Source organism: Accipiter gentilis, chromosome 7, assembly GCF_929443795.1.
Source record: "Accipiter gentilis chromosome 7, bAccGen1.1, whole genome shotgun sequence".
In the NCBI taxonomy this organism is placed as follows: domain Eukaryota; kingdom Metazoa; phylum Chordata; class Aves; order Accipitriformes; family Accipitridae; genus Astur; species Astur gentilis.
Window position 1 is genome coordinate 14,983,414 of NC_064886.1, and position 15,842 is coordinate 14,999,255.

Sequence of the window (15,842 nt, forward strand, 5' to 3'; positions counted from 1 at the left end):
CCTGTTAGCTCACTGCTGAGGGCAAGTTCCTGCACAGTGGGGTTGAACAGGCAGTGCCTGTTGCTTCCATCACTTCTGCAAAAAGTAGCTACTTGTTAGGGTCTTAGAAGATTTGGAATGTAGATGTGTTATGGGCTTTACTGTGAAATGGTGAGCAGAGTTGTGTCAGTGTTAGGAGGGCACCCCCAGGAGCTGGACACAGTAAAATCACCATCGTCACAGCTTCTTGTTCCCCTCTGCCAATGCCCAAGGTAGCTCTGCCATTGCAGGGCTCCACTGCAGACCTTGAATAGGAAATTCAGTGGACTCCAGAGGAAGAGCCAGCTGCTCGCTCAGGGGGTGGCTGGGCAGATTGCCATCTGGCTTCCAGCACTGGCAGCTGAGGAGGTGTTTCAGCAGCAGGAGAGCTGTATGGCACTGCGCCCTGCTGCTGCTGTCCTCCTCGTGGGGACTATAGCAGTGATGCTACTCTGCACTAAAGTACTATCAGTTGCCTGTCAGCTAATGGCAGTGTAGATGTGAAACCTCCTTGGAAAGCCTGAGCTACAGCCATCCAGGAGACCTCCAGCCTTGGCGATACCCGCATGAAAGGGGCCACAGAGTAAGGCACTGCTTCCCTGAATTATGGACAAGCTGCTTTGGTTCTGGAGTGCAGCAAAGAGAGGCATCATGTAGGTGAGGGATGAAGTGGTGGGAGAAGGCAAGAAGGAAAGATGGTTGTGTGCTCTAGCCCTCTTGTGATGCTCTGGGCTCCTCTGACATGCTGAGCCGAAGAGGCTTCCTCTGTTAGATGCTTCTCTGTTTGTCTCCTCTGCACACTCAGCAGCCCTGATCCAGGTTCCCTCTGTGATGCTCAGGAGGCAAGGAAGCCTCGGACTGCCAGAAGGAGCAGCGAGACAGCAGGCAGGGCTGTGAGGCGGATCCAGACTGCTCTGCTCCCCCAGGGAAGATCCTGCTGTCTCCTAACTGGGTGTTTTGGGAAGTGGTTGTGTGCTCTATCAGGAAACATGAAGAAGTTGAAGGAAAAGCCTGAGAGGGACAGGAGGGAGTTTTGGCACAGCAGCAAAGCACAGAATAGATGCTTTTGCCTGCTGTCGTCAGGAATCTTCCACTACAATCTGCTCTGCCATCTGTTGGCAGTGGAACAGCTGGGGCGGCTTCATTCCCTTTTGCTTCTTGAACTGCATCTGGCCACCAAGACCTAATTCTGTCCTTTGATTGTTAAGAGGAAGGTTGTCTTGGAGTAGTACAGCAATGAGCTCCAGGCCCTTGACTTAATGGTTGCATTGTAGAGAGGATATTTTAAAACTGGTCATTTCAAGTATAACAAGATGAGGAGCAGCTGCCGCACGGGCTATGTCCTGACTGAGTGCATGAGAGTGCTGCTAACGAGGGCCAGGGGCCTCCCGGGGGGCAATTTCTTGCATTGCCAAGCTGGCTCTGTGCTCAGGGTGATGTCAGGCACTGGCTTTTGGGCAGTTGGGAAGGAATTGAGTGGCAGTCCAGCACCCTCCGCCTGAGAGCTGCTCCTGAAGCTGCCTGCTGCCTTTGATGCGTCAGTGCAGGCAGCTGGAAGCATTTTCCAAAATGGTTTGTTTGAAGCCTCTCTGGCAGGCTGGTGGCCCTGGTGCGGAGCCTGGACGCAGGCAGCACTGCTGTAACCTCTGGGCTCTGCATGCTGCCTGGCTCTGCAGGGCCTGGACTGGAGGGGTATGGCAGATCCTGGGAGATGCAAAGCAGATATTCCCTGCGCTCCTTGTCAGCGTGGGCTGCGGGTGAACTCCAGGCCAGGGAGGCTGTATCTGGTCAGGACAGAAGTGCCACAGGGGTGGGTATTTTAAAGCACTACCCTTGCACACCGTATCACTTGCAAACTCAGCCTGGGCCCATCCCCTCCTGCTTCTCCAGCATGTTTTTCTGGACCAGCAGCTGGCTGAGCTGCTGGGGCCAGCTGGGGTGAGCAGGACCCAACCCCTCAGTGTTTTGCTTGACCCTGGACTAGTTACACCAGCAGGCAGAGCCCGTTCTGTTTTCAGCACAACTGTTTATTGATAATCTTTGCTTATCCACTGTATGAATGTTACCAAACTGTTAAGACAGTTACCAAGCCAGCCTGCTTCCTCAGGGTCTGGTTCCAGGTAGTCAATGCGTGTAGAAATCATGCACTTCAGATATTCTGTAACAAGACAGGTGTAAAAAATATCTCGGATGTATTTGAAATCTCTGCCTTATCTTGCAATCTAATCACTGAAAAATCTGTAAAGAAATTGTAGGGGAGCAGGGCTGCGTTCCCTCCCGGGCAGGGCACAGAGGCAAGTGCCGAGGCCACCGAGCCCGGTGCAGCCGCTTCCTAACCAGAGGCGCAAGGACAGCGGTGAGCATCCATGACATGCTGTGCTTCACGTGTAGCATGTTATAAACTGTACGGTAGCTCCGTACCCTGAAACACCCAAACAAACCCTGGATGCTGGGTGACTTCAGGAAAAGTGTGTTGGTTGCTGGGCCGGCAGGAGTCCCTGGGTGTGGAGGGCTCGTTCCTTGGGCTGCAGAATTAAACACCCCCTGCTTTTGGAAACCTTTCCTTTGCTGTCAGGTACGCGTGAGCTGCCTCTCTGTACACTTGCCCTGGCTCGAGGAAAGGAGATCGAGCAGCAGAAGGAAGCGTGACCTCCTTTCTTCCTTGGCCTTTGTTTTACAGACAAACAAAAGCCCTGCGCTGCATTCCCAAACAGTGTCCCTGCCCCTGCAGGGGCTTCCCAGCTTGAGCTGTGAAAACCGAAGGTTGCAGATAAAGCAAGGAGGGGATTTGGTAATTGATAACGCCCTTGGTCAGATTAAAGAGCAGGGCTCAACACGTGCTGTCCCCTCGACAGGGTGTACGTCAGGGCGCTCCTGGGCTTGCTGCCTTGCTGGGGCTGGGGGCACCTGCAGCTGCGAGGGCAGCCAGGGAGCCAGCGTCCTGCTCGTCTCCCTGCCCCTGTGGCAAAAAGGTTTTTCGTGGCAGGAGGGCTGGGGAGCCACGTGCCGGGGCCCTGCTGGCATGCGAGGGAGGAAGCGGGAGCCCCTGGGCTGGTGGTGCAAGAGCTCTCTGCGGGCAGAGCACTGCCCTGCCTGCACCGCCCCAGCCTGAGCAGTCCCTGCCCAGGGGGTGCGTTGTGCCCGCTGCAGCCCCTGGTGTCTGTCCATCCATCTGGGGACTGCAACCAGGACAGGGGCAGGCTGAGCACAGTGCTGGGCTGTTTGGCTGGTTTGCTGATTGGTGTGTGTGTGTGTGTGTGTGTGTGTGTTGTTTTTCTGATGACCACGAGAAGTTTTACATTATTACATTCAAACAAACACCCTTGGTTTTGTTACTCTACTTCTGAACACCGCAAAACACAGTAGCAACATAACACATACGAGAGTGGTGCTGCAGCTAACCACGGCAGGAAGGCGATGCGCTGTCATGTTGGAAAATAATCCCTGAAGCCAACGATGGAAGGAGAGAGATGGGCGTTGATACACGTCACAGTTTCCATTTACAAGAGCCCCGGGAGGGAGGACCGCGAGGCCGTGTGCTGGGAGGAAGCTTCCAGTGCGGCAGGCGTCCACGTGCGGCGCTGGACCCGCTGTGGAGCTGAGCCAGCATGGCTGCCTGCCTGCCGGCTGCCCTCGAACCCATGACACCGGGCAGCACCGTCATCGTCCTGGGGCAAAGATGAAGTCGAGGGCTTGGCGCTCTGCGGCAGCGACGTTGGGGTGCCACAGGTCCACCATGAAGACCACGCGGGGACCGTCCTCCGGGGAACCTGGGTGGGATGCAACCAGGGGGTGAGGCTACGCTCCCATGGGAGAGACCAGTGCTCGCCCCGGTGCATGGGTGATGGGCTCCACCCTGGGAGGCTGCAGCCTGCACCCCAGCAGAGCGTGCAACCAGTAGCAGGGCCAGCCTGCAGCTGCACTGGGCACAGGGGAGGCGTCTGCCCAGTGCAACCCCAGTAAACACCTGAACTGCTGCTTACTGGGAGCCCGGTGCCTCCAGCAGCCAGCACCAGGCAGGGTCCTCCCTGCCAGGGCTCCAGGTTCGCTTTGGGCAATCAGACCTGAAGGTCTCCTGTTGCAGGGCGGCAGGCACCACGCTGAGCTCGCCCTCCTTTGCAGCTGCGTCTCAGAGCTGTGCAGGGAGCTGCTGCTGCATATTCCAGCCTTCCCTGGCCCCGTGGCTCTGCACTGAGCTGCGCTTCCCAATCCCACAGCAGGGTTGATGTGGGAGCAACAGCTTTTGTTCTCCCACTCTCTTCACATGCTCCCCTGCGTAAAACAGCTCTGCTTGATGCTTTTATGCCATCAGTGACTAATGCCGGTTAATCCAGGAGAGCTGAAGGGGAACAGCCTCCGTCAGCGATGGAGAGAGGCAACAAAACAGGCCGACGTGAAGCTTTTCCTCCCTGCATGAGAGACAAAGGTGCCTCTGGCACGTCAGCACTGAGCTGCTGCCTTGCAATGGGGCCGCTGCAGCCAGCAGTGCTGCCGCGAGCAAGGGCGAGAGGATGCTGAGGCTGTCAGCATTGGAGCTGGAGCTGCCCTGCAAAGCTCTAGGGGACGAGGGAAGCCTTTCTGTGCTGGCTGCCGTGGCAGGGAGAGGATCATCGGGCCCCGTGCCGGCTGGCAGTGCTGCGGCAATGCTGGAGGGCTGCAGGCAAGTCAGGATGGGAGCAAGCCCTGGGGCAGGCTGCGGAGGGGACTCCAGGGGCTGCACTGGGGTGCTCCACCACCCTGAAGCAGCATGGAACACGCACGATAGGCGAGCCCCACCGTGCCAGGAACAGGGCTACTGCCCTCCCTGGTGCAAGCCAAGGGCAGCAGTGGCGTAACCCCCACGGGATGCAGGTGCCTCCAGTCCTGCAGACGCCTTGGCAGGAGAAGGGACTGGGCACAGTCATCCTGCCTGCCCGCTCCTCCCTGGCCCCCCAGCACTGGTGGCAGTGTGAGATGAGAACGCGAAGCCCCACGAGCTGCACGTAGGGCTTACCTTCGTGAAACGCCGTGTGCAGGAAGGAGTCGTCGAAGAGCAGGCAGCGGCCCTCAGCCCAGCACTGAGGCTCGCCCCCCACCACCAGCTCGCAGTTGCTGGGCGTCTTCAGACCTTCAGGCACAAAGAGAGGGGACAGGGAGGGTCAGGCGGTGCTGTGCTCCCTGCAACAAGGGAGCAGCCCTGAAACGCAAATGGCGAGCTCCATGCGAGCTCCATGCTGCTGCCGAGGGGTTGCTTCCCTCCAGAGAGCAGCAGCAGCAGACACTGCGCTGAGCTCAGCGCATGACAGAGTCCAGGGTTCAAAACGTGCACAAAGCTGGCACTGCATTTGCAAGCTGAACTCTGAGCCTGATGCAGCCCAGCTCCTGCCTGCTCCCTTGCCCACTCCCCTCCTGCCCGTCTCATCCCCAGCTGCTGCAGGGTACCCCCCTGCAGTCGCTCGCTGTACCCCAACAAGCTCAGAGTGGTGGGCACTCTCTTTTCTATCTGGAACAGCTGCCAAGTCCCCAGAGCCCACAAACACAGGGTGTACATAGGAAACCAGTTTCCTGGTGCATTTTCTAGCTTCAGGACCAAAGGCAGATCTTGCCCTCTCCTTCCTCCAGTTCCACTGCGATTACCCTGTGCACTGCAAGGCTGGGGTAGGAGGAAATGCTGCACTGGGACTCAAGGAATGGGCTCAGTTCCTGGCTCTGCCACAAGCTCCCCATTTGACCTTGCATCACTCAACAGCTGCCTTACCACTCAGTCCCCCACCCGAGATGCTGCCACACGGTGGCTTGCAAGGACAGAAATTCACGGGAGGGTCACAAAACCCTCATAGGGAAGAGGCTCTGTGAAGGCCACGAGTGAGGACAATCCTAGAAATAAAATGGGTCTTTTCCTAAAATACTAGTGCAAGTCAGGCCCGTTTGATGAGGGTCGATCCCATCACCCCCTGCAGCAGGAACGTCACCCCCCCACAGTGCCAGGGACCGCTGGAGCTGGTGCAGAGTCAACCTGCCCCGAGGATGCAGCCGTGGCAGAGAAAGGGGTCAGGGCTCACGTGGCTTGCAAATGGTAACGATGCAGCAAACGAGCAAGAACGGATCTCACAGCAATGCCAAAACCAAGCAAGCGCAGCAGGGACTCCCAGGTGCCCACGAGAGCTGGAAGCGCAAAAAGCCGCTCTGCTTTTCTAACGGGTGTTTCAAAGCCTACAAAACCCAAAGCCATTTCCCTGCACAACAGCCTCAGCTGGAGACGCTCCAGCTGGAAAGGGGGGGCTGAGCAGCCGGGGGAGGCAGCGGCCAGCAGCACGCAAACCTTCCATTGCACCCGCACCCCTTCCATCACATCCGCACCCTGGGGAACACTGCCCTGTCCCTTGGAGGGGCAGAGCTCGTGCCTGTGCTTGGCCCTGTGCATTCAGCAGAGCAGTAACGGGGTTGGGGTAAATCCTAGAGAGCGACTCAGCTATGCTGACAGCTGTTCTGTCTTTTCAGAGCAAGCTGGCCTGAAAGGGCTGTTTGGCTCTTAAATGCGTCTGTGCCCTGAGCACAGCAAGAACCAAGTCCCCAGCACCGAGGCAGGGACGTTGGTGAGTGCGTGAGCAGCCTATCGGTGTACCCCAGGCACAGCGCTGTGTCCTGGCTGGAGGGCCAGCAGCCGCGGAGCAGATTGAGCTGGAAAACATGGAAGGACAAGGGAATGATCCGCATCACTCATCTCCCTGGGGTGGGCGTGCTCCAGCTGCAGGGCTGGCCTCAGCTCCACACTGCTGGGGCAGGGTCCATTTGAGCCAGCCTGGACCTCACCTCACCGACCCCCTCCCAGGAACCACTCTCAGCCCCTTGCAAGGAGAGCACATCTCCCCAGCACTTTGTCCCAGAGAAAGGGTAGAGCTGGCGGATGGGCGGTGGGCTGCCTCCTGGCACCAGCAAGGGAAGGTCCTGGCTCCCCGGGCCTGGAAAGCTCCTCAGATCAGCTCTGAAGACTGATTTCCATTCTAAATAAATGGCCAGTCACCGCCTGAGTGTGTTTACCCAAGAGGAGTTGGCTGAACAAGCACGTTTGGTGTTTGCCAGCAGGGCCCGTGCGGTGCCTCCCCCGGCACGATCTGCGCCGCTTCCAGCGCGGCAGAGTCCCGACCATCTGTGCCGTGTGGGCTCTCCCCATCCCGGGTGCCCGCAGGGTGGGGGAGCACCGTGCCACCAGCCCAGCGCTCGCCCTGCCAGAGGGGATACCCCGAGACCCCCCACCCCTGATTTGCACCAAAGCAGCATCTCTCACATCTGCCTGTGTCATGCACAGAACGCCCAAAATCCCAGGAGAGGGGGAGCTGCTGGGCGGCTGCCACTGGGAGACAGCTCGGTCCCTGGAGCAGCATGCCAGGCTGCCCCGCATCCCGTGATGGGCGGTGGGGCTGCCTGCAGAGCGGGGGTCATTCGGAGAACCCTGCACAAAATCAGCCCCGTATCTTGCACCGGCAAGATCCCACGCCTCCAGGTCAGCAGGAGGAGGCAAAATGCTCCTGCTGCTTAGCTGGGGACCCTGGGGAGTTTGGGCACCCTGGGGCACTGACCGCCGGGAAGCTGCTGCCACCAAAGCCCCCAAACATCCCTCAGGCCAAAGCAGAGCAGGCACCCAAGCCGGCCCCAGGGCTGCGATTAGTGGCTGAACTCAGAGACCACAGGATGCAAGAGGCCTTTTCTGGGCTCACGTGCCCAGGCACGGCTGCAGCCCCCCGCACCGCCCGTGGCGGGGACGCCCAGCCAGGATGAACCACCCTGCTGGGCACTTACCTAGATGGCAGCGGATGCGGATGTTTGTGGGTCCGTAGTGCTCGGCGATGACGGTGCCCGGGCTCAGCACGGAGATGCATGCATTCCCAAAAACATTGTTGCCAATGCAGGTGCGAAGGCTCCCGAGCAAGCGGTACGTCCGTGGGCATCTCCTGCAGTTCCTGGGCACGCACATGCCCTGGTTCACCAGGTAGAAGGTGAACCACTCCCCGCTGGGCGTGCTGTTCATTTTCCATCCTTGCGGGAGGCTGCAGTTTGAGAAAGCTTTGTAGAGGGTCTCAAACTCGCACAGGATGGTCTGGAAGTTGCGCTCCAGCAACTCCACGTCGTGCTTTTGAGCGTCCCGGGAGAAATAGGGCATGGTTGGCAAATCCGGCAAGAAGAAGACTTCTGGCTTCTGGATAGACGGCCGGCTGTTGAGGTAGCGGCCCTGCTCACGGATGCCCTTGTGGATCCTGCCCATGCCGGACCAGGAGTAGCGCTTGGCGTACTCCTGCAGGTTGTGGTAGAGTTTCTGGTTGAGTCCGTCGTGGTGCGTGCAGCGCACACACTCGGGCGAGTGGCAGTAGACATACCCGTTCTGCACGCCGTTGGCCTCGGCGCTCTGCATCAGGGCGTTCACGGTGGCGTAGGTGCGGGGCTGCTCCCGGCCCACGTGGTAGCAGTACCACACGAAGAGGACCAGGAGGCAGGCGACGGCAGCCAGGGCGGTGGCGTCGCAGTCCCGGAAAGATTGGATGCCAGTGGCGATGAAATCCCGAAGTCCATCCAGGGACCAGCTCCAGTCCATCAGCCACTCCAAAGACATGGTGTTGCAGCGGGTGGTGGGTGTGCGAAGGGGGGCCCGGCGGTCAGTCCTCGTGGTCCTCAGAGACACCCACACCATGCAGCTGGGCCGGGACGCAGGAGGAAGGGGCTGCCATGGGGAAGTGGAGCTTCGAGTCCCCCTTGCACGCCCAGGAGCTCTGCATCGGCAGCAGCAGCCGGCAGCTCCGGGGAGGTAGGCGGCCAGGCTGCCCAGGGGTCCCAGCACCCGGGGTCAGCAGCGACGTGCCTGGAGGGTCCCCACTGTCGCTCCTGGGCCTGCCATCCTGAAAGGCAGCACTGGAGGGAGGCTCTGGGGAAAGAAACCCAGAGGCGTTAGGGAAGCAGTTTCCCCTTGGGGTCCCTGCGGGGGGTCAGTGCCCAGGGTGCAGCCGGGGCTGCATGCAGGGGATGCGCAGGGCAGCGGCTCCTCATGGGAGGGTGATGGGTGAGGAGCTCAGGAGCCCAACATCATCCCATGCTGAGAAAACCCCCCACCCCTCCCAACAGCATCTTCCACAAATACCCAAATGGAAGGTAAGGGGGAAGAGCCAGGCCTCTTGGCTCAAGCTGCCCCTGAGTGACCCGACCATCTCCCCTCCTGCTCTCCCCCCCCCCCCCCCATTTCTCTCCTCCACTGCTGCCTTATCGTGTCTGAAATCTGGCTGATAAGGCAGGGGGGCAAAGCTGGAAATAGACACTTAACAGCCCTATCTTGCAGCACATCAGTTTATCCTCTCGATCTAAATGCTCTGAAATGACTCTCCCTCCAGAGACTGAGCTGACAGCCCTCAGTCCGCCCAGCAGCTCTCCCCTCCAGGGACACAGGAGCCCAGTGCTCAGCCAGCCCAGCGAGGGCACAGCGGCGATGGTGGCAGGTCAAGGTTGGCTTGTTTGATTTCACCAACTAGAGGTTACTGGCTCGCAGGTCACAGGAGCTGAATGGCTCCCAGCACCGCCCCGCAGGCCCAGCCCAAAAAGCAGAGCCTGTCCTCCCCCCTCCCCGGGCAGGGGACAAGTCCACTACACAACTGGCGGCCGCTGTCTTCAATGACCTCTGGGCAGCTCTGTCCTGCTTCACTGTCACAGCTCTTGGGAAAGGAGGCGAAAAGAGAAGATGCTCCAACTCCTCACAACCACAAGTGATGTTTGCTCACCCCAAACTCCATCCCTGGGCACCTCCGAGCAGGAGGTAGTGGGGGCAGAGGGGCACGCAAGGCAATGGGTGAGAAATGGAGGGGAAACAAACCAGGTGGGGAAGCACACCGAGAGCTACCCCAGCCTACGGCACGCTGCCAGCACCAAAGGAGAGCCTTGTAATTACTGATGTGCAGTATTTAAAGCAGCTGAACAGGAGTGCCCGCAGGTCGGGTCTCCACACCAAGCAGATGCTCAGGCTGGACATGTGTCCCGGAGCACTGAAAGCAGAGTGAAGGATACGGGCTGTCACCCCATTCATCTGGGCTAGTGCTGTGCCCAGACTGCACCTCCTGGACATGTCAACAGCTGCACAGCCCCGGGCAGGGCAGGGGGATGCAGGCTGGCAGGAGCTGCAGGGCAAGCAGCTCTCCATCTGGGATGAGTGAAGCAAGGAGGATACAGGTAAGGGGGAGGGAGATGCTGTGGGAGCTCATCAGTAAGAGCACTGACTTGAAAGAGGAGGATGGGTTTATTAGCCAGGGAAGCCATCCAAAGACTTCCCAGCCCTCCCTGCCAAGGTCCTGCAGCCTGTTAATGAATGTGCATTTCCCTATTGATTGCGATGGTGATGTGCTTCAGCTGGTGGAGCTTCGGCTGGCACCTGACCCTGCAGCTGTGGGCCTTGTGCAGGGCTGGGGACACAGGCTTCGGGCAGCTTTACACCCCGGGGAGGGACGTCCGCACAGCCGACCTCCCTCCATCCTACTTCCTTGTGGCACGCTGCCTGCGTGCCCTGTCCCGGGATCTGCAAGCCAGGTGGCACGTCACAGCCCCCTGGGAATTTTAAGATAACTTTCCTCCATCCCCACCGGCTGGCATCGCTCCAGGCACGCTGACTTCTCCAGCCCAGGCCTCGGTTCCCTGTGTGCAGCCACAGAGCCGGTCCCAGGGGTGTTCCCTGAGGCCGGCACAATCCCCCCATGCTCCTCCGTGGTGCCAGAGCACGCCCGGGAAGGCAGGCAGAGCCCTGCCGTGATCTGTATTCAGGGTGGCTCTTGCCCTGACAGGCGAGCAGGGAGCCGCCTCAGCGCAGCAACCGGGCTCGTTCAGAAGCCGACTGACAAAGCGAGTGCACAACGGGGGCAGAGCTGGGGGGTCCGACAGCCTTGGGGTCCCCGACCTGCAGCTGCTCACATCCCTGCGAGGGTGGCACAGCACAAACACGGCCCCGCTGCTGCCCCGGGGCTGCCGTCAACACCTCAAAGGGGGAAAATCAGGGGGAAACCGTCAGGGCAGTAAGAGATTAAAGCCCCCGTGCCCACGTGCAGCCCGCCTGGCCCCAGAACCTTGCAGCCAGGGAGCCCACGGGCTGCTGAGCCCTGGGCTGCACCAGGATGCTTCAAGCAGAGCCTCCCGCAGGGATCCAGCCCAGCGGCCGCCTCCTGCACCGGCACAGGCAGCCCCGATGCAAACCTGCCCAAACCCACCTTCCGCAGGGGTTGTGCCGGCACAGCGGCAGAGCAGGGCCCCAAATGCCGGCGGCACCGCTCCCGGCAGATGCTGCGTGGCCGGGACCTGCTACCAGGCCGGTCGGTGCCGTCACCCTTCCAGCCCAGCTGCAGGCAGCACCGTGGCCATGCACCGAGACAGGTAGTTGCATAAAGCACCCCTGGCCTGAGATCCAAGCAAAGGCTCGTCAGCTAATAATAAACAGCAGAGCCAGTCGAGAAGAGTGGAAATCAATTCCACATTGCACCGAAGTTGTGCAGGACGTGGAGGCGAGCACCGTGCCAGGCAGCAGCGGCGTTACATAATGAAGGCAGAGAGGCTTCGATGCAGCGGAAAGTTGCATCTCGGCAGCTCCGCGGGGGCCCCCGGCACCTCCCGGGGGAGGCAGGTTTCGCTCAGCCCGGCCGGGATCCCCAGGCCGCGGGCCCCGCGGCGACGAGGACGCGTGGCGGGACCGTCCTCGGCACGGCACAGGCGGCGTCACCTTCGGGAGCGGCACGAGGAACCTCTTCTGGATGGGGAGCGTCGGGGCGAGGCTGGGTGCCGGCTGCTACTACGGGGCTGGAGCGAGGCCAGGCAGCCGCGGAGGCTGGCTTCGCCCTCTCCTCCGGCGTGCCACCCCGGCGGCCGTGTCACCCGGGCGGCCCGCTGGTCTCGCCCGGTGTGACGGTGTCACCCGGGGTGGCGGCCTCAGCTGGTGTCACCCGGGGTGGCTGCATCGGCCGGGCTGGCGGCAGCGCTGCCGGCCGCGCTGGTGTCACGTCCCCCACCCGGCGTGGCGCTGGTACCCGCCGCCGCGCTGCCACCCGCCGCGGCCGACGCCGAGCCCCGCTGCCCCGGAACCGGGCTGCGCGCCCCGGCCGCGGGCACGGCTCCCCGCCCCGCCGCCGCCCCCCCTCCCCCCCGCCACGATGCGGTGCGGTGATGCGACGCGGCGGTACCGACCTGCTGCCCGGGCCGGGGCCGTGCGGGGCCGCTCCGCTCCGCTCCCCTCCGCTCCTCTCCGCTCGCCGCCGCCGCGGACCACAACTCCCAGCAGCCCGGGCAGGAGGGGACCGCGCCGGGGCGGCAGCCTGCGGGCCCCGGGCGAGGCACCGCCCGTCCGCCCGCCCTCCGCTGCGGGCCGGCCCCCGCCCCCGCGCCCGCCCCTCGCCGCGGCCTCGGGGCGGCGCGGCGCGGCGCGCCCCCGCACCGCGCAGCCGGCGGCTGGGCGGGAGCGGCGGGGTTGCGGCGCTCGCGGTGGGGGTCCTGGGGACGGAGCGGCTGGGAGGCGGGGGGGTGCTGGTCCCCGAGGGAGCATCCATTCATCCCGGCTGCGGGCACCCCGGGCCTGGGGGGTCACGGGAGTCTTGGGCTGCGGCAGCTGGGTGCAGGAGAGGCAGAGGCACCCCCCCACCCTCCCGGTGCCTCCAGTGCAGGAGGACGTGCCGGGAAAGCCCGCTCCAAGGGTACAGGCGCTGGGGGCTGCAGCAGTCGGGATGCAGGGGATGCTGGCCCCGGGGTCGCTGGCCCCAGGGATGGGAGCGCCCCAGGGAAGCAGGCACCCAGGAGACAGGATTACTGGCTCCAGGGACACAGACTATTAGGGATGCAGCAGTTGGGATGTGCGGGACGCTGGCTCCAGGGCATGCAGGCACCCAGGGATGCAGGGAGTACTGCTGCAGGGGTGCAGGCACCTGGGGATGCAGCACCCAGGACGCAGGGGTTGCTGGTCCCCGAGGATGCATGCGTCTGGTATGCAGGGGACAGGAGCAGCCAGGGAGGCAATGCCCAAGGTGCAGGCAGCCAGGGGATGCCTCAGCAAGCCTGTGAGGGTGTGCTGCAGCACCTGGGATGGGGGGAGGCTGTTCCCAGGGTTGCTGGCTGCTGGGATGCAGGAGATGCTGGCCTGAGGGTTTGGGGGCACCTGGGGAGGCAGCCGCCAGCAATGTGGGCACTCCCAGGGGTGGCAGAAGTGTATGAGCCCCCCCCCCCCGCTCACAGCCAGTTCCTGCCCCTCCAGTTTGGAGGGTGTCTCGGTTGGTAAATGACAACCTGTCTGCTGGTGTCTCCTGTTCCCATTCCCGCTGCTCTGAGGCGCTTCCTCCCTCAGCTGTGGGCAGTGTCGGGGCTGAGGTTCCTGGGCTGTGGCAGTTTCAGCTCCTGGGAGTTCCCTTTGAGAGCCCCCAGGCAGCGGGTGCAGGAGCTGCAGAGCCCCAGCAGACCATGGCCGTGTCTAAGAGCAGCAGCTCAGCACTTGGAGCAGACAGACTGTAAGTGCAGCTGCCCCACGCATGCTTGGCTCCAGCTAGTTCAGCCAGCCCAAGGGGGTTGACAAAACGTTCCCTTTCTAAGCTGACCTTGCATGTATCCAGGCTTTGGCCCTATGGAAAAGAGGAGACCAGCTTTGCCGGTTGGCTGTAGAGGTGGCTGTAGAGGAAGTAAAATTTTTAGCAGTTTGTGGTCCCCCTTAACAACTCTTAAGTGCTGGTGGAGAAACACTTTGTCTTGAGCCTTTCTGCTTCCTGCTTGCTTGCTTTTTTCCTACCCAGTCCATTTCCCATTCACCTAAGCGAATCCTGTCAAATCTAGGGGCCCCAGGAGACCCAGTGGTCCAGCCCTCCCTCCATAGTTCCCCCAGTGCCAGATAAGCTGCTGGGCTGAGCTGACTGCAGGCAGAGCCCAGGTGCAGGCAAAGCCCTGGCAGCGCTGCCCTGCCCTGTGGCAGAGTGCCACAGGGAGCTGCGTGGGACGTGTGTCACTGCTGCCAGCGCGGGGGAAGCCCTGCTTTGTTTTGCAGTTTTTGCCATCCGGTGCCTGGGTGCAGCAGGTAGCCAGCCTGCGTCTCCTCCCCCCCATCACAGCTCAAGCTGGGTTTTAGAAGTGAAAGAAGGGATGCTCTTCTCAGCCCCTCAGGTGTGTGTGCTTGCTCCAGAGCAACCTCATCCCCAGCTACTGCAGACCTAAGATGCACCTTGTTTTCTGTCTCTTGCCTCCTGCCTTCTCCTGCTGTTTCCCTGTGGTCCCAGGAGCACATTCCCCAATGCAGCCCCCCCCACCCACCCCCCGCAGTTTGCTCCTGCAGGGCCCTGGCAGCGTTGCGTGCTGCAGGGTGAAAGGAGGGTGAGTTTATTCCTTCCTGCTCTTTCCCAGACCCAGCTTAGCCTCATTCCGCACCTCCTGCCTGCTCTTGGCAGACAGCGCATCCTTCTGTCAGCAGTCACAGAGTCTGCTGGCTCTTGGCGCTGGGCTCTGGACTCTCCCATCCTTTCTCCCCTCCGTCTGCCTTCTGCTCTCTGCTCCCTGTGGGCCCCTCCAGGCCCTGCTCCTCAGCTCTGCTCCTCGTCTCTTCTCTGTGGGAGGAACTGCCCCTTTCTTTCCTCTGCCTTTAGGGTGTCGCCTGGTGCTCTTCACCCTCCGGCGCAGCAACCCCCTTCTCAGCAGTGCACCCGCTCCAGCAACCGGTCTGCTGCGCAGCTTTCCCACAGCTCTGGGGAGAGGAGGAGGAACTGGAGATCTGAAGGACTGGGGTCTCATCTTGACTCCCTGAGGTGCATTTCCCCAATAATACTAAGCCCACAGTGTGCAGCACAGAGGTTTCTTGCAACACGTCCTGCACCACCCGTGCCTGCCCCACACTGAGGGTGCAGGGACCCGATGCCTCTGCTCTGTGCCCTTCTGAGGGGCTGACAGGGATGCCATGAGAGTTAATCTTGCTGCCAGCCTCCTCTTGGGTTTGTGGTCCACAGGTCCCTCCTCTGTCCTATCAACTCCTCTCCTCTTGTTTGGCCTAGGTGATTCACCCAGCCCGGGGAGCTCAGGGGAGATGTCATTCCTGTGAGTCAGGCAGGCAGGTTCTGGGGCTGGGATGGCTCAGCTGGGATCCCCTGGAGAAGTGCAGGCAGGACCCCAGCCTGCGGGGAGCACCCCGAGCACCCACCCTGCAGCCCTGCCTCTGCAGTTCCCGCCTCGCTGCTGCTTACGGCCACGGGGCGGCTGTGGGATGGAGGTGTGAGCCCAGCCCTGCTGCCAGCACCTGGGCACCAGGAAGGGTCGCTGGGCTTGAGGCAGGGATGGCAAGGGTCTGGCAGGGGCCAAGCGGGCAGCAAGAGCCAGCACAGGAACCCTCCCACGGCAGAAGGGCTGGGAACAGCCCTGGGATGCTCTTGGCACGGCTCTGCCAGTGACGCTCTGGCAGGAGCCCTGTCTGTGTGGCAGCCTCCTGGCTCCAGTGGTTCCTTCTCGCTTTTCCAGAGATGCACTCCTGGGGCAGATACCGCCCCATGTCCTTCCCTGAGCCGCTGCCAGGACAGGGCTGCAGCCAAAACTAAGCCTGTGGTCTGCCAGGGCCAGGATTTCCCAGAGCGTCTAGGCTGGAGCTGGGACAGTGATCCCAGAGGGGACCTCCCCGTGCTCCTCGAGCCGAGGAGACCTGCACCACGCAGGCTCCTGTTGCCTGAGTCCCTGCCAGAGCAGCTTATGCCCAGGAAATGTGCAGGATCCTCTGAGCATGGCTTCATCACTCAGCCCTGTGTCCCTCCCTTAGCATTTCTGCCTCTGGGCATTGCTCTGCTGCCAGCCTAGCCCTGAACCCCCCACTTTTAGCTCTTTAA

At 61.5% G+C, this 15,842-nt stretch overlaps 1 protein-coding gene across 1 annotated transcript; it reads right to left on the reverse strand.

Moving 5' to 3' along the window:
* Positions 1-7: 7 nt before the first annotated feature.
* ASPHD2 (aspartate beta-hydroxylase domain containing 2) lies at positions 8-12,338 on the reverse strand. The gene is made up of 4 exons (XM_049807024.1): positions 12,196-12,338; positions 7,798-8,914; positions 5,012-5,125; positions 8-3,788 (listed from the first exon to the last, which is right to left on the reverse strand). Exons 2-4 carry the CDS (start codon positions 8,681-8,683, stop codon positions 3,679-3,681), a joined length of 1,110 nt encoding a protein of 369 aa, XP_049662981.1. The 5' UTR covers positions 8,684-8,914; positions 12,196-12,338; the 3' UTR covers positions 8-3,678.
* Between the last annotated feature and the right edge of the window lie 3,504 nt (positions 12,339-15,842).